Raw genomic sequence first — 26,667 nt, 5'->3', positions numbered from 1 at the left:
CTTTTCAAACAAGAATGATGAGAAATCTAATGGAAAAAAAAGGGGGGGGGTATTTGGATTTTAGTGCCAATAAAATTTGCCTGATAGATTTGAATCTCTTTGTGATCTGGGGAAGTTCTCTTCCACTCTCTGCACCTAGGTTTTCTTCGCTATAATCCCTCATTAGAATAATGTGTGGCAAATAGCTCTTCCTCAAAGCCTTTTCCCTACTTTCTGTGCACACAGCTAGACTACATTTCCCATATGCCCTTGCAGTCGGGTTGGTCACGTGACTAAGTTCTGGCTAATGAAATGAGAGAAGAGACACGTATGCCATGCCCAGACCTCCCACTTGTTACCTTCCCCAGTCTTTCTTCTTCTGCTGAAGTCTTATGTGAAGATGGGAGGAACCTAGGTCCCTGAATTGTCACTTGGAGGGGGCCATCTCCGATCAGAACCAACTAATAAAAAGTTATTTTCAGTTATATAGACTCAGGGGAGTGATTAAATAAAGGTATATCCTGCCTATGAAATGTTATCAAGCCTGAAATAATGATGATGACTGCACGGTAACATGGGGCGACACTTGCGAATGAAGGTTAAAAGAAGAAAAATCTCAAAGTTATAGATCCTTCATGTTTGTAAAGATGTAAAATATATGTGTACACATGAGTAAAAGTTAGATGAACCATGGGCAAAACGGAAGGAGAATAGCTGTCACTTACTGACAACAGGCAGTGAGTTTTATTAGCTTATTTAACTCATACAACCACCCCATGAAGATGTGTCAAACAGCCCCAGAGAGACTTTTGCAGCCCCAACACTCAAAGACCCAACGAGTGACAGAGAGTCCAGTGAAGCCCCTCTTCTTACTGCCAGATTCCTCAGCCCTGCTGCCCTCTCCCTGCCCATGAACTTGGTCACGGCTCAAGCCTTGTCCTCACATCCTAAAACTTCACTGCGGTCTCATCCCAATCCTCCTGGCCCCCCAGTGTCTCCCCTCCAGGCTCTTTCACACACAGCCCCCAGAATGGTCTTTCTGCACCCAGAGCAGATCCAGCCCTTCCTCCGCCCTCTGTATCTGAAGTTACGTGAGCCTGGAGTCTGCCTTGCTTTGCTTCATGACATTCTATCTTGGTCAGCTCAGACAGCCATAACAAAATACCATAGACCGAACGACTTAACAGAAATTTATGGTTTTTCCTTGGTACAGGAGCATGTGGAGAGAGAGCTCTGGTGTCTCGTCCTCTTTTTACATGGACATTAGCCCTACTTCTGTCCTTAACTAGCTCTGGGCCTTGTATGGGTTACTTGAATCCTCCCTGTAGGTATCCTTGTCTCTAAAGTGGGGGAGCAATGCCTCCTTCACTGGGTGGTCATGCAAGTTAAATGAGCTCAATGACATATGTCACTTTCATCTGCATTTCGTTGGCTGATGCAAGTAGCACGGTTGCAATGGAGTTCATATAGCAATCCCAGGGAAGGGTCCTGATTGGTCCTTCTTGGATCCTGGGCCCACCCCTTGGACCAATCACTATTGCTAGGATTAGGATACAGGATAAAGACATGGTTACAGGTAATTAGGACCTAGTGTAATAATATGTGTGCTTGATGGGAGATAGCCCAGGGCAACGTATGAACACAGAGGAGGGCCTTCAACCCAGTCTGGACAATCACGGAGGACTTTTGGAGGAGGTCTCAACTTGGCTGTAACTTGGAAGCCAAGAACTAATGGGCGAAGAGACACAAATGTGACCAATGAAGGCAGAGAATGAGGTGGGTTGTTCCAAGCAAAGGGAACACAGCGAACAGAAGCCTAGAGGGGAGAAAGAGTTATAAGGAGCTCTTTGTGGCTGGCATGCAAGGGTGGGATATGGGAGTGTGCTATAATTGAATGCTTGTGTCCCCCCAAATTTGTATATTGAACCCTAACCCTCAATTGATTTTACTTAGAGGTAGGGCATTTGGGGAAGTAATTAAGATCAAATGAGGTCAAAAGGGTAGGGCCTTGGTCCAATAGGATTTGATGTTGTATAGAAGTCAATCAGCACAGTGCTTTGCAGGTAGTAAGGGATCAATTACTCTAGGACCCCGGGGCAAGGGACACACAGCATAATGGTTAACCCCACGTATTCGTTGTGTAACACTGAAAGTCATCAACCTCTCTATACCTCCGTTCCCCTATTGTATATGGGGAGATAATAATTACCTTAATAAATAAATGAGATTTGAATCGGTTGATATAAGTAAAGCCATTGAAACAGAATGTTACAGGGACGCCTGGGTGGTTCATTCTGTTAAATGTTGGACTCTTTATTTCAGCTAAGGGCATGATTTCACAGTTCGTGGGTTTGACCCCTGCATCAGGCTCTGCACTGACAACACGGAGCCTGCTTGGGATTCTTTCTCTCTCCCCCCCCCCACCCCCCGTCCTTCCCCCTCCCGTTTGCTCTGTCTCTCTCTCAAAAATAAATAGGGGCGCCCGGGTGGCTCCTTGGTGACGCGTCTGGCTCAGGTCATGACCTCGCGTTTCTTGAGTTTGAGCCCTGCATCAGGCTCTGTGCTGACTCTGCCCAGCCTGCTTTGGATCCTCGGTCTCCCTCTCTCTCTGCCCCTCCCCTGCTCTCACCCTCTCTCTCAAAAACAAACATAAACAAACAAACACTTAAAAACCAGTATGTTACAGACACCACCACCTTCATGTTTGCCATCAATATTATCAACATTAAATATTATTTTTAAAAGTTATTAATAGTTCCGACCTCTTGACCTTTGTGTGCGCTGTTCCCTCTGTCAGGAACGTTCTTTCTATCTCTCTTGGAAAACGGCGGTACCTACAACAAGCTGGGAACGTTTCCCCTCTCCCCACCCAGCCCGGCGGGAGCTCTCAACTCTGCTCTCTCCAGGGATTCCACAGGACCGTCCCAGTAAACCTAGCGCTGATATTATAATAATTTGCGCTGTTATCATTTGACAACTGTCTCTCCCGCCCCAGACTGTGCTCTCCTGGAGCATTCATCACACTATAATTTCTGCACAATTTAATTATCCGTTTATTGTGCACTGTTCCGAGGAAGGTAAGGGAGTACCTGGATTTGTAGAGTGAACAACACTGCCAACTTAAGACTCCCAGGCTAGAGCCTTCGCCGGAGTGCGCTTGGGTCAGGACACCAGCTTACGAAATGAACGCGAGGTCGAGTATCTTTGACTTCTCTGCTGTAGCCCTGCTCCCCCCGCCACCCCCTCCGCCAGGGCGCTTGGTGAGGGTGACGTCATGCGTGTCCGGAGCGACGTCACCAAGGCGACCAGGATCCGTTGCCTTCAGAGAAGTGCGCCTGCGCCGGCAGCGGGGGGGGGGGGGGGGGGGGGCGGGGAGAGGGAGAGGAGGCCGGAAACTACCATTTCCAGAATCCTTTGGGTTGGAGCTTCTGCTCCACCTCTCCCAAACGTCCCCATTCCAAGCGCTCTCTACTGAGCATGTGCCAAAATTGGTATCTTGGCAACGGATTGCTGGAGTCCGGCTCTTTAAAAGCACACGCTCCTACCTTTTACTGGAGTGGATTGGTAGTATCTATGGCAACGGATGTAGTTGTGGGGGCGGAGAGGATTCTGGGAAGTGTAGTTCATTAGAGTCCCACGAGCTAGTTCTACACTTAAAACTTCGTTCGCCAATCTCTGGCATAAAAATATAAGCAACACTCAGCCCCCCATGTTTCCCTGTCACCTCATAATGGTAACAAAACGTGTCTTGGGTTGGGATTCAGTTTCTGAAAAAATTAGTTGCCCACACTGCTTATGGAGTGATTTCACCTTTTAAAAAATCTGACTATCTGGGTTCTCTTGAAAACTCGGAAGATCTGGGGCACCTAGGTGGTTCAGCCGCTTAGGCCTCCAACTCTTGGTTTCCGCTCAGGTCATGAGATCCGCTGAAGCTTCGTGAGATTGAGCCCCATGTTGGGCTGTGCGCTGACAGCATGGAGCCTGCCTGGGATTCTCTCTCTCCTCTCTCTCTCTCTGACCTTCCTCTGCTCGCTTGCTCTCTCAAAATAAATACTAAACAAAACAAAACAAAACAAAAAACTCTGAAGATCTGAAAACACTGAGCTGTTATTTCACAGCAGCCACAATGGAATGGAGCTGAGTACTTTCTATCCTCTGTGAATGTGACCTGCCGTGTTAACTTTATCTTCCTCGACCCAAACAGTATTTGGGGTTCCAATCCCAGAACCCGAGGAAAGCCACCAAGCTCTTTTCCCTGGCATGTAAAGGCCCTCAGTGTACGGATCAATATAGTTTTTGCTTCCTCCTCTTCCCCCTCAACACTATTCTCCTCATTTACTCAACCTATATTTACTGAGAGCCTGCTCTGGGCCAAGCATTGTGCTGGGTACCAGAGCTTCAACTACGTTTGGTCTTTCTTATCAACCCCTATCCCTCCCACCAAACACCCTCGTTATCCAAATCCTGAATGAGATAGCAATAGTTTTCCTAGTAAGTTCAGAAACATAAGGACACTATATTATCCAAATGGCTTTGCTTCCTACTTTGGTTAGCAAAAGCAAGAGTTCAGACAGCAAAAGATTTACATGAAAATTGATCTGAATCTATTCAGGGACACAGAGGGTGAAAATTGAACAGTTCAGATAGGGAGCGGAACCTGTATTCTCTATATTGACCACTGCTGTTCCTTCGCCAGACCATCCTTGAGGGTCCCACTAGGACGCATTCCTCCCCAGAGTACGAATGGTTGTCTTTTCAAGCCCTCATCATGGGCCGTCCATTCCTCTTGAAGGTCCAAATCACTCCTGCTTTGATGTAGGGTAATTGGTACCTACAGATGAGTGAGACCTGGCCCCAACCCTTGGGGAGCACCCAGTTGGTGAGTCCTCCAGAAACTGACAGAGACGTTAAGGAATTTGTCATAGACTTTATTAAACTTCTTTTCCTTTCCCCTTACAAACTCCCAAGCCACCGCCCTACTGCAGCAGGAGTTTTCGGTTTTGCCTGTAAGTAACAGCCCTGGTCGGAGAGAAAAAGCCTGGAGGTTACAAACAGAACTTCAAGTCCCTCCAGGTCAACTGTCCCCCGCCCCAAAACTTCCCTCCAATCATCAGCCTTATTTGGTGACATCATGGGTATCTGGGCGGATTTCTAGGGTTCTCAGCCAATCAGTGTTGGTACCGGAGGAGGGAGGAGAGAAAATTTGGGACAGGAGGTGAGGGACAGGAGATGAGGAAAAAGCCATCTGAAGATGGAGGGGGGGGGGGGTGGTGGTGGTGGAAGGAAGCCCAGGAATTACCAAGGATGCCAGAGGGGCGAGACAAAACTTGGGCAAGAGGCTGGGGCCGGGGGGCGGGGGGGTGGGGGAGAAACAAGATTCAAGGCAGAATGGGAAATCCAGAGATGTGAAAAGGAAAGACAGAGCAAGACAGAAGTGAAGACTGAGTGAAGACAGCGGGAGAGGTTCAAACCTGGGGGAAGGGGAGAGAGAGGTGGGGAAGGGGCTGGAGAAAGAGAGGGGAGATGGGAGGGGAAGGGAGGTGGCAACAGTGAGGGAGATTTAAAGAAGCCCGAGAGAGCTGACAGGGCAACAGTCTGCAAGGCAGATGGGATGGGAGCCAGAGACTCAGAGACAGGGAGAGACATTCAGAGACAGAGGCAGAAAGAGACTGAGAGGCACAGATTCAACGTGGGGGGCCCGGGGCGGAGAAAGCCACGTGGGAGAGGCAGAGAGAGGGAGGGAGGGAGAAGGGGACACGGAACAAGGTCACAGTGAGAGCTGACACTCATGACTTAACTCTCCTCGCCAGGTGCTGGGGAGAGGAGGGGGAGGGGCAGGAGGGGGAGGCAGAGACTGACAGAAAAGGTGCCGGAGAGAAGAGGAGAGGGGCTGGCGGGGGCGACGGGAAGGCCGAGGTGAGGGAGTCGCTCAGAAGGGCAGAGAGGAGGGCGAGAGCCTCTTCTCCCCTGGGCCCACGGGCTCAGTGCTTGGAGCCTCTGGAAATGTAACCACTTTGCAAAGCAGGAGAAAACAAATTAACACAACAATAAGGATAAAGAAGAATATATAACAACGAATTCAGCTCGGATGACATCTGTCTTCATACCAGCACAGTCACGGAATACAATGTTTAATATATATTATATATATTATATATTATATATATTATATATATATTATATAATATATATTATATATATTATATATTATATATATTATATATATATTATATAATATATATTATATATATTATATATTATATATATATTATATAATATATATATTATATAATATATATATCAGGTCATGATCTCACAGTTCGTGGGTTCGAGCCCCCAACTGTGCTGACAGCGCAGAGCCTGGAGCCTGCTTCAAGTTCTGTGTCTCCCTCTCTCTGGGCCCCTCCCCCGCTCGTGCTTTGTCTCTTTCTCTCTCTCTCAAAAATAAAATAAAACGTTAAAAAAATAATAAAGTGAGCGCACAGGGGACTCCCAAATGACAGAGGGACTGAGCCAGGGCAGTGCCGTTTTTGAGGGGCCCAGTGGGGCATTTGGAGGCCTCAGAAGACGGCCGGGATGACTTACGAAGCCACGATGACCCCAAAGGCAAGGACAGCCAGGAACACGGAGATGGTGGCCCCAAACAGCACCTGCTGCTGCTGGTATCCACTCCCCTTCTCATACTGCAGGCTCATGCGGGGCTGCCCGTCAACTGGTGGGTGGGGTGGGGAGACAACCTTGACTTCCAAGTCATCGCCCTTCCTTGGCCTTGCACCTACACCCACCTGCTCCCCCGGCAACCTGAGCCTCCCTCTCCCTCCTCCCTCCCCATCTCCTGCCCTCTCCCGGGTCCGACGCCACGGCATCCATTCCTCAAATTCTGTGCCCCAGGCGCCGTCCTAGGTGCTCTGGATACTGCCGCGCACCCCACCAGCAAACATCCCTGCCCTCGCGGCACCGACTGTCTATACGGCACATCACAGGGACCGCCGAGAGTCTAGCGCTAAGACAGTCGTCTGCATCTTAGCTGGGAACCGTGAAGATCCTTGGGAGTCCCATTCTGCATCTTCCAGTTGTCCCTCCCACCCCATCCCCCGCCTTTCATTCTGCCAGCAGAGCTTCTTGGCCTCACCTTCGGAGTGGATCCAGAGTCTGATCCACCTCCTGGGCTCCCGACCTGGTCCAGCCCCCATCAAAGCGCCTCTCCTGGTTCCCGCTTCTCCTCACCCTACAGTTCCCCACATGGCCCCCAGAGGGCGCCCATTAACACCTAAGCCCTCTCACTTCCCTCTTCCCTCAGAGCTTTCCCTGAGGTCGCCTCTCGTTCAGAATAAAAGCCCAAGTCCTCACCGTGGTCCACCAGACAATCTGGTCACCATGGGACTAGCTAGCTACTACCCCCATCTTCACTCGTTAGCTTCCTTCTTGTTGCTCAACCATGTTGCTCGACCAGGATCATTGCACCTGCTGTTCCCTCCCTCATTCACACTGTTCCTTACTCCCTCACTTCCTCTAGATCTCAAACACCACTTCTTCAGAGAGGTCCTGCCACTTGCACCCTCCAAAGAAGCATCCCCCCACCCCACCCCCCACCGCCCAGGCACTTTCTATCAAATGGTTCTGTTTTCATTAGTGCACATTTGCTATCTGAAATTAATCCGTTTATTCCTTCGTGTAATTGTCTAGCAGTGGTTCTCAGCTGGGGACAATTTTGTGCCCCAGGGGACATTTGGAAATGTATGGAGACTGGAAATGATTGTTAGGACTTTGGTGGGGCGGGGGGGGGGGGGGTGGTGGTGGTGGTGTATACTATTGGCATCTGGCTGGGGAGAGACTAAGGGTGCTGTTGAACATCCTACATCCACAGGACAGCCCTTATAACAAAGAATTTTCCAGCCCCAACTGTGTGTAGCGCCAAGGCTGAGAAACCCTAGTTAACCCTTCACCCCATTAAAATGTGGGCAATACAAGACACTTGTCTCTGTTCTGCTGATCCTCGGTTTGGGGGCATTACAGGGTACTGGTAATATCTGTTGTAGTTAACCACCTTTCTAAAGAAGCAAACGGACAAATCCCTTCTTTCCAAATGGTCAGTGTCATGGGGCGGGGGGGGTGGGTGGGGATTGACAAGAGAAACTCTTCCTAATTAAAAAAAAGAAGTGGGGGGGGCATCTGGGTGTCTTAGTCGGATAACATCCAACTTGGGCTCAGGACATGATCTCAACAGTACGTGAGTTCGAGCCCTGCATCGGGCTCTGTGCCGACAGCTAGGCGCCTGGAGCCTGCTTTGGATTCTGAGTCTCCCTCTCTCTCTTTCTGTCCCCCCCCCTCAAAAATAATATATAAACATTTGTAAAAAATAAAATAAAATAAAATAAAATAAAATAAAATAAAATAAAATAAAATAAAATAGGGGCCCCTGGGTGGCTTAGTCGGTTAAGCAGCTGACTTCAGCTCAGGTCATGATCTCGCGGTTCGTGGGTTCAAGCCCCGCATCGGGCTCTGGGCTGACAGCTCAGAGCCTGGAGCCTGTTTCAGATTCTGTGTGTCTCTCTCTCTCTCTCTCTGACCCTCCCCTCTTCATGCTCTGTCTCTGTCTCAAAAATCAATAAAAGTTAAAAAAAATTTTTTAAAAAAGAAGTGGAAAAAAACTATAATTGAAGAGTATGAGAAGTCCTTTCATTGGGTCCTGGTTGGAAATAATTAGCTGTGAAAGATATTCTGGGAACAATTAGGGAGGTTGCAAAAGGGACTCAGAGTCACTTGATATTTAACAATTGTTGCTAGGTTTTTTGGGTATGAGAATGGCATTGTAGTTTCATAGGAAACATCCTTATTTTTTAGAGGTGCACACTATGGGTGAAATCTCACAATGCTTGAATACTTTCAAAATGCCACGGCAGCGGGGCACCTGGCTGGCTCAGTTGGCAGAGCATGTGACTCTTGATCTTGGGGACATGAGTTTGAGCCCCACGTTGGGCATAGAGATTACGTTTTTAAAAATACCACAGCTATAAATAAAGTGAAACAAATATAGAGGAATGTCCATCGTCAGCATAATTTGATAGGAAGTGCTCCTTTAGAGGGTGTGATCAGGGAGTCCTGTTTGAGGTGGTGAACTTGGAGACTTGATCAAAATGAGGGAGTAAGAGGAATAGTGTGACAGAGAGGGAACAGCATGTGAAAAGTTCCAGCATGATTATTCAAGCTTGCTGGGTATAGAGGGGCTCACTGTACTATTCTCTCTGCCAGAAAGATACATTTAAAAAATCTCTGAATGAATGAATGAGTGAGTGAGTGAATTCAGCAGGTCCTCTGGACTCCCCAGGTATGGCAGTAGAGACATTTTTTTTTTTAATGTTTATCTTTGAGACACAGCATGAATGGGGGAGGAGGAGAGACAGAGAGAGGGACACACAGAATCCGAAGCTGGCTCCAGGCTCTGAGCTATCAGCACGGAGCCCGACGTGGGGCTCGAACCCATGGACGGCGAGATCATGACCTGAGCCGAAGTCGGACGCTTAACCGACTGAGCCGCCCAGGCGCCCCGAGACATTTTAAAGTTACAGGTGTCTGACTGGCCCAGTCAGTGGAGCATATGACTCTTGATCTCAGGTTGTGAGTTCAGGCCCCACGTTGGGTGTAGAGATTACTTAAAAAAATATTTTAAAAGTCGTTTAAGAAAAGAATAAATAAAGATAAAGTTACAGTGGAGTCTTCCTTATTTCACGGTGGGGGAACGCAAATTTCGGAAGGTGGAAGTGACATCTGGGCCACTGTAAGCAGGTGGTGAGTGCAGGGCTGAAGGCTCCCTGTGGGAGAACTCCAAACCCGTATCGGCGGGGTCACAGCTGTCTTCACCTCTCATGCATCCCTGTCTCCCCCACCCCCCAGGAGCTTACCAAAACAGTACTTTTTTCGGATACAGCTGGGACTCATCTTCTGGCAATGTAAACAGTCCAACACTTCCTCTTTTAGCAAGCCTGGGCAGGAGGGAAGGGAGAAGTGGGGTGAGGGCAGGTATCAGAGGAACGGCAAAGAGCAGGAAGGCAGAGGGGAAAGAGGGCATGACATCCCTTGGCTCTCCTGGATTTGGAGGGTCCACGTGCAGCCAAGCAAGCTGAGCACAATGCACCGATTCGCACTAAAAATAAATTTTACGTAGGGGCACCTGGGTGGGTCAGTCGGCTGAGCATCTGGCTGGATTTCAGCTTAGGTCATGGTCCCTGGGTCGTGGGATGGAGCCCCGTGTTGGGCTCTGCACAGAGCGTGGAGGCTGCTTACGATTCTCACTCTCTCTCTCTCCCTCTACCCTTCTCCCCTGTTCGTGCTCTCTCTCTCTCTAAAGAAAAAATATATATATAATCATTGAAGAGTTGAATTAAATTGCAGTTGTCCAGTTGACCAACATTTGTAGACATTCGATTAACTAAACAAATGTTTAATTAAGTGTTTACAAATAGAACGTTTGCATTCCTACACTCCTGTTTTGCAGCCCCTGGTGACATATACTGGCTAGATGCTCATTGATCGGTCGCCTCCACTTCCTATCGCATGAAAAGACTACATTTCCCAGGCTCCTTTGCAGTAGGTTGCAACCATATGACCAGAATTCTGGCCAATCCATTAAAGTCTCTGTAGGAGTTTTCTCTATTCTCTCCCCCACTGAAGCTACCTTAGAAGCCACAACAGCGGCGCCTGGGTGGCGCAGTCGGTTAAGCGTCCGACTTCAGCCAGGTCACGATCTCTCGGTCCGTGAGTTCGAGCCCCGCATCGGGCTCTGGGCTGATGGCTCGGAGCCTGGAGCCTGTTTCCGATTCTGTGTCTCCCTCTCTCTCTGCCCCTCCCCCGTTCATGCTCTGTCTCTCTCTGTCCCAAAAATAAATAAAACGTTAAAAAAAATTAAAAAAAAAAAAAAAAAGAAGCCACAACAGAGGGGCGCCTGGGTGGCTCAGTTGGTTGAACATCTGACTCTCGATTTCTGGTCGGGTCACAATCCCAGGGTCATGGGATTGAGCCCCAGGGAGGGCTTTGTGCTGAGCATGGAGCCTGCTCAGGATTCTCTCTCTCCCCTCTCCCCGGCTTGGGCTCTTTCTAAAATAAAAATTTTAAAAAGAAGCTGCAACATAGGTGCAGGCTGTATCCCCGAGACAGCACTTGGAGGAACTGTTCAACTCTCAATGGAATTTGGGTAAGAGAGAAACAAATCTTTCGTTAAACCATGGAGATGTGGGGGTTATTTGTTACTATGACATGGTCTATCCCATCAGACTAACGTTTCCCCCCCCCCCCCCGCCCCACATACTTTTTTTTGCAGGTTGCAACCACTTCCACAATCCCTCAAAAATCAGTGATCCCTGGATACTAACTAGAGCTTTGGGGAGGAGGACGAACCGCCGGATGGAGCAGGTGATAGTGGGGCTTGATTTGGGGGAGACAGGGTAAAGAGGTGCAGGAGGGTAGAGAAGGGACGATAAACCCAGGACTCACGGCAAATTTTGCGGCTGCAGGCTGCGAGAGAAAAGAGAGGAAGTGAGTGAAGTCAGGAGAGCGATCCGAGAATTTGATGGGAAGGGACCAGGGGGGGAAGAGAGCAGGGAATACTGGGGAGAGGCAGGGAAGGCTGAGTCCCGGGCGGGGGGGGGGGGGGTGAGCAAAGAGTTTGGGAGAAAAAGTGGGAGAAGGGGACGGGATGATGATGGGGGAGAGGCAGGGGGCTTGGTGGAGAGAGATGCCTCACCTTTTGCTTCGTACAATTTTAAGACTTTCTTGAGTTCCTTGATTACTCTCCCCCTGAGAGCTACGAGTTCTTCCAGCAGAGGCCCATCTGAGGAGAGACAGAGAGATCCTCGTGGGGTGGAGGCACCCAGTAAGTCCGTCTGCAGCTTCAAAGAGATGAGGAAACTCCTTTTCATTCAGCAGGAGTAACCAAGACCGGTTACTCAGGTCCACTGGGCAAATCCGTGGCCCGGAAGGTCCTGCACTTAGCTCCTGATCCACGGTGGGCCTTCCATTGGCCTCAGTTTCCTCATCTGGTAAGGAGTAGGAGGGTGAACTTGGCCACCTCTCCTTTCTTTCTTCTGATCCACTCTCCTGTCTTCTCTGTCCACACTCACTCCTTCATCCAGCTGACCTCATCCAGGCTCATGGCTTCGTATGTTACCTGCATCTTGCACCGTCCAATATGGCGGCCGCGAGCCACACGTGGCTATTGAGTACTCGAAATGGGCTGACCTGAACTGAGATATCCCGTTAGTATAAAACATGCTGTGTGGTGCCTGGGTGGCTTAGTCAGTCAGGCGTCTGACTTCCGCTCAGGTCATGATCTCACGGTTCGTGAGTTCGAGCCCCGCGTCGGGCTCTGTGCTGATGGCTCCGAGCCCGGAGCCTGCTTCGGATTCTGTGTCTCCCTCTCTCTGCCACTCACACTCTGCCTGGTATGAATCAAATAACTATAAAACACCTCCATAATTTTTATGCTGGTTGTACATCAAAATGGTAATTTAGGCATGGGGCTAAACAAAATAAAAGTTAATTTCCCCAGCTTCTGTTTACCCTTCTCAACACGTGGTTACGAGAGAATTTAAAATGACGTGTGGCTCCCATGTGCACCTCCCATCATATTTGCACCGGACAGCGCCGTTCTCTACACACTGATGCCCCCCACGTTCGTTCAGTAGCCTAGACCCTCATCAAAGTCCGCAAGCAGGTCGCCAAGTACCCACTTAGGATCTCCACTTGGATGTCTGATGGGTACCTTCCACTCAGGAAGTCCCAAACGGAACCTTGATCTTCTCCTTCAAACCTCCTCCCGACCCCCAGGACTTCTCCGCCTTAGGAGACAGGAGCCACCTGATTCTAACGGCTCAGCACAAAGCCTTGGCGCTTCGGCTCCACACCCCCGCGTGCCGCTTGTCAACATGCACGTCAACAAAGCCTGTTTGTTCAACATCCGAGATAGATCCAGGAATCCCATCACTTCCCATCCCCTCCCCTGCCACCGCCCTGGTTCCCGCCGTGATCATCTCTTTGCCTGGGCCGTCACTAAAGTTTCTTACCCCTTGCCCTGCCCAAATCTCTCCTCCACAGCCAGAGGGACACAGGGACGCAGTCAGCTCACCCGTATCCCGCTTCCGCTCAGAGCCCTCCCATGTGACCCGGAATAGAAGCCAAAAGTCCTCACCATGGCCTAGAAGCCTCTTCCCCATCTACCCCTCCCCGCCCCCTTACCTCTGGGACCTCATCTTCCACATCTCTCCCTCTTTCTACTCCAGCCTCCCTGGCTTCCTTGAGGTTCTGTGAATATGCCAAACATAGTCCTGGCTCAGGGGTTTGTAGTAACCGCTTTCTGCCTGCGGCCTTCTACCCCTCTCCTTCAGGCCTGCTCACATGTCGACTGGTCAGTGACGCCCCCCCTCCCCCCGGGCTGCCTGGCTTTACACTGCAGCCCCCACCCTACCCCTAGCACCCCCTCCTCTCCCTTTGTCCCTGCGGTATTTTCTCCATAGTACTTGTCCTCATTTGATACATTATATTGTGCAGTAAAGGGTTAACTCAGGAGGTCCGGGTCGTCCAAACCCTGTACATCCCCAAAAAAGGTTTGGCTCCTCCAGGCCTTTGGGATATCCTGGCTGTGAACAGCGTCTTTCTTGGGGTGCCTGGCTGGCTCACTTGGTAGAGCATGTGACTCGGTCTTGGGGTCATGAGTTGGAGCCCCATGTTGGGCATAGACCCTACTGAAAAAAGTGAGTTTCTTTTTCTTTTCTTTTAATGTTTATTTATTTTTAGGAAAGAGAGAGAGAGACAGAGCATGAGCAGGGGAAGGGCAGAGAGAGAGGGAGACACAGAATCCCAAGCAGGCTCTGGGCTCCGAGCTGTCAGCACAGAGCCCGACGCGGGGCTTGAACTCACAAACTGTGAGATCATGACCTGAGCTGAAGTCGGACACTCAACTGACTGAGCCACCCAGGTGCCCCTTTCTTTCTTTTTTTTTTTTAAGTTTATTTATTTTGAGATAGAGAGTGAGCAGAGGAGGGGCAGAGAGAGAGAGAGAGAGAGAGAGAGAGAATCCCAAGCAGGCTCTGCTTGGAAAGTATGGAGCCCAACGAGGGACTCAAACCCACCAACAGTGAGATCATGACCTGAGCTGAAACCAAGAGTTAGATGCTTAACCGACTGATCCACCCAAGCACCCCATATCTTTTTATTCCCCCCCCCATATTTATTTATCTATTTTGAGAGACAGAGAGAGTGGGGGAGGGGCAGAGGGAGAATCCCAAGCAGGCTCCGTGCTGTCAGCACAGAGCCCGACACAGGGCTCGATCTCATGAGTGAGATCATGGCCCGAGCTGAAATCAAGAGTCAGACGCCCCAACTGACTGAGCCGCGCAGGTGCCCCTGGAATGTCCTAAAAGTTCTCTGGGGGGTTCTAACGAGCCTTCCTGCTCCAAACCTTGTCTGTTAAGGGTCAGATAATAAATATTTCCAGCTTTGAGGGCTAGACGGTCATTGTCACAACTATTCAGTTCTGCCTGGGAGGGCAAAAGCAGCTGTAGACAATATGTAAATGAAAGGGTGTGGCTGTGTTCTAATAAAACTTTATTTACGAAAACAGGGGGCTGGCCGATCTGGCCCCCAGCTGTATTTTGCCAACCTGTGCCGTAGGCGTAGAGGCTAGGCACGGCCTAAGAATCTTACTAGCTAGCATTTGTGGAGCGCTTACCTTTGGCCTGGCTTTGTTCCCATTTTACAGATGAGGAAACTGAGACACAAAGAAGTTAAATAGCTTGCTTAAGGTTAGCCAGGCTTTGAATCTACCCTCAGGGCCTCTGCTCTGCTGGCTACGCTTCTCTCAAAGTTATGGGAGGAGGACCTAATTCCCTGCCCACCCCCCCCCCCCCCCAGCTTAGGACAACAGTGTTCTGGTGTTCAGGTTCCTCTTAAAAAAAAAAAAAAAAAAAAAAAAAAAAAACGGATGGAGGGAAGAGAAAGGAAGAGAAATGGAAAACTACAGCAGTTTGACAAGCGTGGGGAAGAAAGCAAACCTCACCTTCAGCCCCTCGAATGACCAACCCCCTGGGGCCACTGACCACAAAACCGGAAAGGGGGTTAGCACTGCAGTGTCTGAGCTGTGTTCTCTGGCCAAGTCACCTAACTTCTCTGAGCCTCAGTCTCTGGCTCTGTAAAGGGCAGATCACAGCTGTGCCCACGGTGATGAACTGTCCTCGACTTTTTTGAATAAAACACTTAGAATCCTGCCAGACACACACCGAAGGCTATATGCACGTTTTTATTTTGTTGTGTTCTGTTTTGTTTATATCAAGGAGAGGCGGGGTGGACCTGTGGAAAGGGAAGCCGGGGAAGGGGGCTGGGATAAGGCTTTCCCCCTTAGCGCCTACCTTTTAGAGGATTAACCATTAAGTGGCTCGTTTGGTTCTTGATAAAGGACGCCACGTGTTCCAGGTGATCTATCCCTGGGGGCAAGAGGGGAAGAAATTCCAGTGGGTCCCTCAGAGAGCCAAGGGACATCTCCCACCCCACCCCCCCATCTTCCTCCAGGACTGGTCCCACCCTCCCCTCTCGGGGACTATGGTCCCCAAAGCGCCTGTCTCCCCACCCCAGCCTCGCTACCCCCCACGTGTCCCTTTCCCCCTCTGTGCCAGGCACCCTCCCCTCTCCGGCACGCACCCACTTTCCCCACAAACGCGTTCAGAGCGTAGTCCCGGAAGAAAGGCCCCTCCATGCCCAGCAGCAGGGCCCGGGCGCGGGCCTGCAGCCGCTCCTGATGGAAGCGTTTGGGGACGAGGGCCAAGCGCAGCTGGCTCAGGGCCTCCTGCACCGAGTGGTCACACTGCAGGCAGCCCCGGCCTCCGGGACCGCTCAAGCCCAGCAGCAGCAGGAGGGCCAGGGCCAGAGGCATGGCAGGGCCTTTGTGACGTCCTGGAGAGAGAACCTGGCCGGCCCCACCCCCCAAGCAGGGGTGGGGTCAGGGAGGAGGTGGGGGCGGGGTCAGGGAGGAGGTGGGGGGCGGGCGTGGAAATACTCTGTGCTCAGGCACCTGTTTGCTGGGCACTTGCTATGCGCCAGGCAAGGTTCTAGAAGCTAGGGAGAGAGTCTAGAAAAACAGAGAGCTCTGCCTTGCCCTCCTGGATCTTACATTCATTCACGCAACCCGTGTTTTTTGAGCCCCTGCTATGTGCCAGGCCCTGTTCTAAGCACCCGATATGCAGCAGAGGCTAACAGTCTCTGTTCACATGGAGTTTACACTCATTTGTTCAACAAATTGCAGTGGAGCAGCCGCTGCTGGAGGTAGACTGAATAAAATGGACGCAGTCCTGGGGCGCCTGGGCGGCTCAGTTATTTAAATGTCCAACTCTTGATTTTGGTTCAGGTCACGATCTCACAGACATGAGCTCGAGCCCTGGTCAGGTTCTGTGCTGGGTGTAGAGCCTGCTTAAGATTCTCTCTCTCTCCCCCTCTGCCCTTCCCCCACTCACTCTATCTTGCTCTAAAAAATGAAAGAAAGAAAGAAAGAAAGAAAGAAAGAAAGAAAGAAAGAAAGAAAGAAAGAAAGAAAGAAAGAAAGAAAGAGAAAAATGGGCAAGGAGCTTGAACAGACATTTCTCCAAAGAAGATAGACGACTGGCTAATAAGTGCATGAAAAAATGCTTAACATCTCTGAGCAACAGGGAAATGCAAATCAAAACCACAATGAGATACCACCTCACACTTATTAGGATGCCTACTTATCAGGAAAACGGAAAGTAACAAGTGTTGGCAAGCATGTGAAGACGTTGGAACCCTTGTGCACTGTTGGTGGGAATGTAAGCAACTGCTATGGAAAGCAGTATGGAGGTTCCTCAGAAAATTAAAAAAAAAAAAAAAAAAGAATCTAGAGAGATCTGGAAATTTCACTTCTGGGTATATACCCCAAAGAACTCAAAGCAGAGCTCAGGGATATTTGTCCACCCATGCTCACAGCAGCATTATTAGCAAAAGCCAAACTGTGGAAGCGAACAAAGTGCCCATTGACTAATGAATGGGTGAACAAAATGTGGGATATACCTACAACGGGATATTATTCAGTCCCCAAAAGGAAGGAAATTCTGCCCGGCTACAACATGGATGAACCTTGAGGCCATTAGGCTAAGTGGAATAGGCCAGTCACAAAAAGACACATACTGTCTGATTCCTTTCATAGGAGGTATCTAGAATATCTAGAGTTGTAAAATTTGCACTCAGGACGTTTAACATTGATTTGATTGATTCAACCCTCCCAAATGCCTCCTAACTCCTCCACTTCCATATTGCCTCCTCTGAGAAGTCCTCCCAGATTACCCCCTATAAAGCACGTCAACCTTTGTCGTTCCCTACTTTACGGATCAGCACACTTTTTGAAGGCCAGGTTGCAATGTGGAAATGAGTGGGTGGGCTGTGTTCCAATAAAACTTTATTTATGGACACTGAAATGTACATTCCATAGGATTTTCATGTCACAAATATTATTCTTCTTTTGACTCTTTTCAACCATGTAGAAATGTAATAATAATTAGGGTGGGGGGGCCATAGTTTGCCACTAACTCATTATCCTATTGGTTTCTGTCCTCACGTTAATTACAACCGATAATATTTTTTTGTCTTCCTCACGTATCATCCAACAAAGCCCTTGAGGCCAGGAACTATGTGTATTTTGTCCACCATTATGTCCCTAACCCCTTGGAAGGAACCCGGCATACAATAGATGTTCAATAAGTGTTTTTTGAGTGAAAGAAAAATGAAAAAAAGTCAGTTTCCCTTTCTGGGCTTCAATTTTCTCCCGTGTAAATGGGGAGTCATAATATACCTGCCTTATGTCAAGGGTGACATGGTGTGAACCAATGTGTGTGCTTTCCAGCGTGCAAGCCACTGGTCGCATGTGGCTGTCGAGCACTTGAAATGAGGTGTGATTTTTTGTTTTTGTTTTTGAGGGAGAGAGAGAGCACAAGAGCAGGGGAGGGGCAGAGAGAGAGAAAGAGAAAGAGACAGAATCCTAAGCAGTCTCCGCACTCAGCTTGGAGTCCCACACGGGGCTCGATCTCATGACAGTGAGATCATGACCTGAGCCGAAATCGAGAGTTGGAGGCTTAACCAACTGAGCCACGGAGAGGCCCCTGCGAAACTGAACTTTTAAGTTTATTTAATTGTAATTGACTTACACTTAGATTTTTAAAAATGGATTCTCAGTTCAGTTACTGGGAAATCTTTCAACATGTTTGGAACAACTTGACTATGTGACTCGGCTTCCTCAGCAGTAAATATCATGAAATCTAAATAGAGATCAAGTGTTTTTAGATAAGAGTTAGTGTTCAAATTGACATGTGCTATCCCGAGAACGTGTCAAAGGCTTGGTACCAAAGGGGACAAAAAAGCAAAATGTTTCAGTAATTTCTATATTGGTTGCAGGTTGAAATGATAACATTTTGGGTATGAGTTAAATAAAATATTATAATTAAGTCACCTGCCTCTTTTTGCTTTCTTAACATGGCCAGCAGAAATTTTGAAATTACATGTGGGACTCGTTTCAATTGGACATCGCTGGTCTAGCCTAAAGATGGTGTCCAATAGGTACCATTTCAGTTGATGTGATTAGCCAGGGTTGGTGCAGGGGAATCACACCAGGTGTAATGGGCTATCAGACCACAAGGGGGAGCTCACACCCGAGTGCAAGGCCTCTCCCCGACCTGAGTCTCACCCATGACTTCCTGCTGCTCTCGCCTACCCAGAAGGAGCCACTTAAAATCGTAGCTACTGCCGCGGACACCATACTTTGAGGTGAGAGCGGAGATACGAAACTTGTAGGCCTTCCCTCTTCTCCCATCCCCGTGCCCCATGCACGCAGCGAGTCAGGGGGCCGTCCGCCCTAAGAAGTTGTCAGAACGGGGTGGAAAACAAAGGTAGGAGAACCAAGGCTGTAAACGCCACAGCTTCTAAGCACCAAAGCCTCAGGTCCGGGTCGGAGGCGGGAAGAATCAGGAAGCAGAACCGGTTTTATTTCTCTGATAATCCAGCCACGTTAAAGCGCATTTTGGCGAAACTCGGTTAAATTAAACATCCGCAGATTTCACAGCCCAGCAATTCCACTCTTCTTGGTGGAGAGGCTCAAGAAGTTCTCAAACTCGCCCACCAGAAGCATGCTGTTCGTCACAGTGTTGTTTATTTTTATTTATTTAAACAAAATTTTTTTTAACCCGCAGGGGAGAGGCAGAGAGGGAAACACAGAATCCAAAGCAGGCTCCAGGCTCTGAGCTGTCAGCCCAGAGCCCTACATAGGGCTCGAATCCACCAACCGTGAGATCATGACCTGAGATGAAGTCTGAAGCCTGCTGGAGCCACCCAGGTGCCCCAACCACAGTGTTGTTGTGTATGATGGGACTGTCAAAGGCAACCTGGTGGCCATCACCGAGGACGTGGCCCTGGAGTGTGCAGCGTGGAGGCTTCTGCAGCCACAGGAAGCAATGGACTAGGCTGTGCAGGAAGCACCGAGAACGGACCCAAGTGAAAATAGTAAGGAGCAGAGCCAGAACTACCACCCAATACTGTTGATATAAATGAAAGATTCATACATCCCTCCAAGAATGTGCAGGGTGGAAGAACACCTATAAACAAAAGGATTCACATGAGCAGGACAGAATGGGAGCTCTGGCAGGGAAGGAAAAGACTGTGGGTGGGAGTGCAGAGCGGAGTTAACTAAGAAATAGATAAAACTTGAGGCGCCTGGGTGGCTCAGTCGGTTAAGTGTTCGACTCTTGATTTCGGCTCTGGTCACGACCTCACGGATCGCGGGTTTGAGACCCGCGTCGGGCTCTGCACTGACAGTGCGGAGCCGGCTTGGGATTCTCTCTCCCTCTCTCTCTGCCCTTCCCCGCTTGCTCGCGTGCTCTTTCTCTGAAAACAAGTAAATAAAAAAATTAAAAATACAACTAATACTGGCTTTGTGTGAACCAGGTGGTTAAGGGTACTGCTGGGGTGGGTCCGGCTGCCTGCGTTTGAATGAATTAATCATTAAGCTCCTGCACTTAATTACTGGGTGGCCTCAGGTACATTAGGTAACCTCTCTGTGCCATGGCTTCCTCATCCGTAAAATGAAGTGACAAGAGTCCCTACGTTACAAGTTGGCCCAAGGATTAAACAAGGAGTATAGGGGCGCCTGGGTGGCTCAGTCGGTTAAGGGACCTGAGCTGAAGCGGGTCACTTCACTGAGCCACCCAGGCGCCCCCAGGAGCAATGTCTTTTGTAACCTGGCCTCAGAAGTCACACCCCGTTATTTCTACCATGTTCTATCTGTTAGGAGCAAGCCATCGAGTCTAAGCCGTCGAGTCTGGCTCCCATTCAAGGGAAAGGGAATTAGTCTCCACCCTTCGAAGGGAAGAATTTGTGGATGTATTCCAAAACCACCACAGGCAGCCAGATGGTGGAATGATGGTGTGTTTGTGTGGCCTTGGGAAGGCTCCCTAAATGTCCCATAGGCTCAGGGGCATTATGGGACATGTGGCGGAAACTCTGCTAGTGGACAGTGAACTCTGGTCCCCCTTAGCTTGTACCAAGTGCCACACGCTATTCTAGATACTCATGTTTAATTCAAGTAATTCTCACAACGATCCCACGAAGTAAGAAAACAACACCTTGGGGGAGCTCAGTTGGTGAAGCTTCAAGACTCTCGATTCAGGCTCAGGTCACGACCTCATGGTTTGTGGGTTTCAGCCCCGTGTGGGGCTGCTCGCTGACAGGGCAGAGCCTGCTTGGGAGTCTCTCTCCCTCCTTCTCCGCCCCTCCCCTGCTCGTGCTTTCTCTCTTTCAAAATAAATAAACTTCCCGAAAAGATTAAACAATTAAAACGAATAAAACAACACCTAACGTTTATTGAGCACTTACGACATGCCAGGCACTGTCCCAACCATGCTTGACACGCATCAACTCATTTAGTCTCACAGCAGCTCAGTGAGACAGGTGCTGTTTTGACCCCCGTGGATAAACGGGGAGACTGAGGCCCAGAGAGGTTAAGTAACTATTCTCAGGTGGCACAGCCGGTTAGTCGGAGAGCTGGGAGTTGAACCCAGGCGGTCCAGATCCGGGATCCATGCCTTTGCCAGCTCCACTGTGTCCCCAAATGTGTTATGCACACACTGCCGCTGCCCCCAAAGCTGCAACTGCTCCCCGAATATTTTCAGAGGGTTCACGGTGCTCCATGAACCTGGAAAAGCAACTGACATAAGATAGTGTATTGTCTAAATGAAGCCAATCTTTAGCACATTAAATCAGCAGCACACGGCTTAAAAAATCCCTATTGACAGATGTGGCAAATGAGGCTTAGCAGGGTCGAGCCACTCATGCTGGGGTGCGTTGGTAGGGACAGAAGCGGGAGTGGGGCCAGGCAGCCGAGATGAGGTCACTGGCACCCTGCTGGGCCACGCTGATGGCCCGGTTTGGCGTCGGTGTGAGGCTGGTGGGAAAGAATGCCAGGGAAACGGTTTGGAGGGATTTGGCTTTGGGCCCAGAGGAGGAGGCAGAATCAGAGAAGACAGCTCCAGGGTTGGGTGGGGGTGGGATGCGGGGTGCGGTGTTGGCGCGGTGGGGGAGGGGCAGGTGAGGCGGTTAGGGGGAGGGTGGGAGTGTGGTGGGGGAGGGGAGGTATAAGTTGGGTTGATTGGGGAGGGTGTGGGGGCCGTGGAGGGGGGGCGGGTGGGGGTTTTGGTGGGGTGCAGGGAAGGGGGGAGGCAGTGGTGAGTGGGAGAGGTTTGGGGTGGGGGAGGGGCCGGTGGGTGGGCAGGAGCAGGGTACGGTGGGTGGGAGCGGGTGGGAGTGCAGTGGGGGTGCGGTGTGGCGAGGTAGGGGGCAAATGGTGGGTTTGAAAGGGTTGGGGTGCCGTGGGGGAGAGGCGGTGCGGTGGGGGGGAGGGGTGGGGTGCTGTGCGGGTGGAGTGTGGTGACGCGGTGAGTGGTGGAGTGATGGGGGGGGAGGGCTAGGGTGCGGTGTGGAGGGGCTGGTGGGGAGTGGTGGGCGGGAGAGGGTTTGGGTGCAGTGGGGGAGGGGCAGGTGGCGGTTTGGTGGGGGGGCGGGGTGGGAGCGGGAGAGGTTGGGGTGCGGTGGGGGTGCTGTCCCCACCCCCGTCGACTGCCGGGCCCAGCCCCCTCTCCGGTCCGCAGCGCTGGGGACCAGCAGCAGCTGGTCCTCACGCGCTGGTGTGCGAGGATAAATCGGGACAACCCCTCTGGAAACGGTCTGCCAGGATCCCTCGTCAGGGCCAGGGCGCACTGGTGCCCAAGTGTGTGCACACGTCCGCCCTGGTACACGGCCGGCGAGCGCCCGCGGCCACGCGGTGCGTCCTGATCCCCAGCCGGAAACCACCCCAGTGTCCGTCCCCGGGAGACTCCCTGGATAGACGCGCTGTGCTTTTGTAGATGAGTAAAAGCGCGTTCCTGTTCCTTAGTGTTCTAGGGACCAAGTGTGAAAATCACGTGTAGCAGCTTACGGTTCTTAAAGTATTTCAAATATTCTTTTTTTTCTTTCTTTCTTTTTTTTAATGCTTATTTATTTTTGAGACAGAGAGAGAGAGAGAGAGAGACAGAGCGCGAGCAGGGGAGGGGCAGAGAGAGGGGGAGACACAGAATCCGAAGCGGGGCTCCCGGCTCCGAGCTGTCGGCGGCGGGGAGCCCCGCTGGGGGGGGGGGCTGGAACTCTGGAGGGCGAGATCATGACCTAGGCCGAGGTGGGAGGCTTAACCGACTGAGCCCTCCAGGCGCCCCCAAGGTTGGCCGTTTCAACCGCTAGACCAAAACTGCTTTCATGGACGGTTGCGGAAATGTGGAGTGGTTTTTACCTTGATCTTTTGTGAACGCAATTCATTGTCGGCATGTTTTGCATTCGTGGCAATAAACCCTTGGATCCTAAAAACAACACAAAATCCCACCGTGTCACATTCATCCGGTTCATTCACCCCGCGCGGCACTGGAATAGCCTCCAGATGGCTCACCATCTTGGAAGCATCTCTTACACGCGGCCAAGCCAAAGAAGCCACAGAAAGGAGACGTGATCCAAGATTCCATTGACATAGCAAAGATTTTGTGTCTCCCTCTCTCTCCGCCCCTCCTCTGCTCATGCTCATGCTCTGTCTCTCTCTCTCAAAAATAAATACACATTAAAAAAAAAATGAAAAGAAACAAAATGGAGTTAAAAAAATCAAATCAATTGTACATTTTATTCTTAGAGGAAAGATAATCGATTGACAGGATCTGATCTATGGTTTGCAAAATTGCGAACACACAACAGAGAATTTACCATTTTAGCCATCTTTCGGCGGCCAGTGCGGGGACATTAAATACTTTCACTTGTGACCGCCACCCCCATCGGTCTCCAGACCCATCAGACACTAACTGTCCATTCCCGCCCCCCTCAGCACCTGGCCTCCAATATTTTATTTTCTGACTGTATGAATTTAACTTCTCTAAGTACCTCATGTAAGTCGAATCAGGCAGTGTTTGTATCTCGGTGACTGGCTGATTTCACTCAGCATAATGTCTTCAAGGTTCATCCGTATTAGAGCAGGTATCAGAATTTCCTTCCTTTTTTTTTTTTTAAAGTTTTTAAAATTTATTTTGAGCTAGAGCCGAGGAGGGAGAGAGAGAGAGAGAGAGAGAGAGAGAGAGAGAGAATCCCAAGCAGGCTCTCCATCTCAGCACAGAGCCAGATGTGGGGCCCGAACCCAAGAACCGTGAAATCATGACATAAGTCAGACACTTAACCGACTGAGCCACCCAGGCGCCCCAGAATTTCCTTCCTTTTTAAAGCTGATTAACATTCCACTGGATGATGCGGCGCCTGGGTGGCTCAGTCGGTTGAGCATCCCACTCCGACTCAGGTCATGATCTCACGGTTCACAAGTTTGAGCCCCGCATCGGGCTCTGTGCTGACAGCTCGGAGCCTGGAGCCCGCTTCGGATTCTGTGTCTCCCTCTCTCTCTCTCTGCCCCTCCCCTGCTCATGCTCTGTCTCTCAAAAATAAACAAACATTAAAAAATACTCCACCGCATTTTGTTTATCTGTTCATCCATCGACAGACACTTGGCTTGCTCGTACATTATGTGTTATGTAGTTTTCTGGATGTACATTATATTTGACAGTTAAAAAAAAAAAGCTTTAAAAATAAATACATGCAGTGCTATTTGCTGGGTAAATAGCACATGTGCACCCGCGTGCAACATACACGCACCCTCACACCCCGGCCTGGGCCTGGGTGTCACTCCGAGAATGAGGTGGGGCCGGTCACCTGTCTTCTGGGGTATTTCTCACACCCACGGGTAGAGCACGGTCACACCCACCCACCAGATTCTCCGCGTCCAGTCACCTGCTCTGGGGTGGGGGGAGGGGGACCATGCCACCTCTGCTCAAATTTCAGCTGCAGGTGGCCTCTGGGGCCAGGACTCCCCAGGACACCCAGCACCCTCCCCAGTCCCAGCGCTTCTCTGCAAACAGCTGCTCCCTCGACCTTCTCTCCCAGGCTGTCCACCCACCTCCAACCCCGGCTGTCCTTCCCCTTCCTCAAACTTGGTCCCTCAGGTTTTTCTCTTTTTGCCTCTCCCTGCCTCTGGTCTCCGTCTCCCATCTCTGGACCTCGGTCTTTCTGTGTCTCTCCTTTTCCCTGACTTGCTTTTCCTTTATCTGCCTTCCTGCCTTTCTTTAACCTCTCTTTAATTTTTTGAATGTTTATTTAAAAAAAGAAATTCTAGGAGCGCCTGGGTGGCGCAGTCGGTTAAGCGTCCGACTTCAGCCAGGTCACGATCTCGCGGTCTGTGAGTTCGAGCCCCGCGTCGGGCTCTGGGCTGATGGCTCGGAGCCTGGAGCCTGTTTCCGATTCTGTGTCTCCCTCTCTCTCTGCCCCTCCCCCGTTCATGCTCTGTCTCTGTCTCAAAAATAAATAAATGTTAAAAAAAATTTAAAAAAAATAAAAAAAAGAAAAAAAAGAAAAAAAGAAATTCTAATCGATCAAGACTCAGCCTCCATCCCCTCCCTCTGCCCCTGGCCCCGGCCTTCTCCCTGCCTCCTTGCCTCCAGCGTCCCTGCTCCAGCCCATTTCCTCCAAGGGTCCAGAGCTGACCCTGCCCCTCCTTTGCGAGTAGCCCTGCCGTGGCTCCCTAGTGCCCCCAGGAGACAGAGGCTGGTCTGGCATTGGAGACAGCTGACCATACCCTTCTTTGCATCACCTTGACCGTGTAGACTCAAGTACTCGGGGAAACCCTTACACCCCCATACCCCTGTCCACGCAGGTTTCCTCTGTCTCGAATGCCCTCCTTAGTCTCTCCTTCCCCACCTGCCCCATGAACTTGGTTCCACGCCCAAGTCACAGCCTTGTACGCGCCCTTTGACCTAGTGACTTCAATTCTAGGAATTCAGCCTTCAGGTAAACTCACACATGAGCTCAGAGAAGTAGGCACAAGGATGTTTGTTCACTGCAGCACTGTTAATCATGGCACCGTGGGGGAATAACTTAAACACTCATCCGGAGGGGACGGTCAGATAAATCTCTGGAGGAGAATGGTAGATAGTGAAATGTGACAGATGCATGTGGTCACAGACAGACACCTCCTCGAGATCTATTACTAAGGGAAAAACACCAGGGATAAACCCTGCAAAACCCCTCCCCACCTCACTGTGTGACCTTGGGAAAATTATTTTGCCTCTCTGAACCTCCATGTCCTCATCTATAAAATGGGACATTCAAAATCTCAGAGGTTTTAGTAAAGATTTAAGTAACAAAACATGTGGGGAGGAAACATATATATAGTAAATAGTAAGGGTTCAGAATATGTTGTTTTTTGTTTTTTGCGAGAGAGAGAGAGAGAGAGAGAGAGAGAGAGAGAAAGAGTGAGAGAGTGCAAGCAGGGGAGGGGCAGAGGGAGAGGGAGAGAGAGAATATTAAGCAGGCGCTATGCCCAGCAAGGAGCCTGACATGGGCTCGATCTGGCGGGGCTTGATCTCGCGACTATGAGATCATGATCTGAGTGGAAATCAAGAGTTGGACGCTTAACCCACTGAGCCGCCCAGGTGCCCTAGAAAATGTTTGCCTTTTTTAAAAAAATTTTTAAAATGCTTATTTATTTTTGAGAGAGAGACAGAATAAGTGGGGGAGGGGCAGAGAGAGACGGAGACACAGAATCTGAAGCAGGCTCCAGGCTCCGAGCTGTCAGCCCAGAGCCCGACCCAGGCCTTGAGCCCACAAACCACGGGATCATGACCTGAGTCGAAGTCAGGTGCTCAACCGACCGAGCCACCCAGGGGCCCTTGTTTGCTTTCAATATGAGGGCAGAGGCTGGAAAATTTTTCTGGGAAGGGCCAGATAGTCAATATTTTTGGCATTATAGACCATATGGTCTCTGTTGCAGCCACTCAACTCTGTTATCGTAGCACAAAAGCAGTCACAGACAGCCGCATCAACAAATGCATACGGCTGCGTTCCAACCAAACTTTATCTAATAAAACAGACAGCTGGCCCATGGGCCATGGTTTGGCAACCCCTGTCTTAGACCTGGAAACAAGACTATTTGTTTTTATAGGCTTTCTATGGCCCTCCAACCTTGGAACTCTTCTCCCTCGAAGTCCTTATCAGGCAGCATTGTGATATCAGTTTCTCTTTCCCTTTAGGGCTCCAGGCCCCTCC

At 50.2% G+C, this 26,667-nt stretch overlaps 1 protein-coding gene and 1 long non-coding RNA gene across 5 annotated transcripts in view; both read right to left on the bottom strand.

Annotated features, from left to right (window-relative positions):
* The window catches only part of IZUMO2 (IZUMO family member 2), a 31,486-nt gene extending 15,526 nt beyond the window's left edge, over positions 1 to 15,960 (bottom strand). For 2 of the 4 annotated variants that reach the window (XM_045046192.1, XM_019818507.3), the window contains exon 1: positions 3,069 to 3,242. Coding sequence is in view for 2 of the 4 variants with exons in the window: in XM_003997475.5 (XP_003997524.1) it covers positions 4,956 to 4,998; positions 6,565 to 6,691; positions 9,882 to 9,962; positions 11,470 to 11,490; positions 11,720 to 11,806; positions 15,378 to 15,452; positions 15,667 to 15,898 (666 nt within the window). In the remaining 2 variants the exon portion in view is untranslated. Of the gene's footprint in view, positions 1 to 3,068; positions 3,243 to 4,891; positions 4,999 to 6,564; positions 6,692 to 9,881; positions 9,963 to 11,469; positions 11,491 to 11,719; positions 11,807 to 15,377; positions 15,453 to 15,666 lie in introns of those variants that run through there. The other 2 variants (XM_003997475.5, XM_023245579.2) reach the window with 2 other exon arrangements.
* Positions 15,961 to 19,836: 3,876 nt separating this feature from the next.
* LOC123382300 lies at positions 19,837 to 23,619 on the bottom strand. Its single transcript, XR_006590490.1, has 3 exons — positions 23,467 to 23,619; positions 22,835 to 22,901; positions 19,837 to 21,220 (listed from the first exon to the last, which is right to left on the bottom strand). It is a non-coding gene; the product is annotated as an uncharacterized LOC123382300 (long non-coding RNA).
* Between the last annotated feature and the right edge of the window lie 3,048 nt (positions 23,620 to 26,667).

The sequence above is a fragment of the Felis catus genome, chromosome E2 (assembly GCF_018350175.1).
Source record: "Felis catus isolate Fca126 chromosome E2, F.catus_Fca126_mat1.0, whole genome shotgun sequence".
NCBI lineage: Eukaryota > Metazoa > Chordata > Mammalia > Carnivora > Felidae > Felis > Felis catus.
Note: the sequence above shows the minus strand (reverse complement) of the source record. Positions and strands in the feature narration are given on the sequence as shown.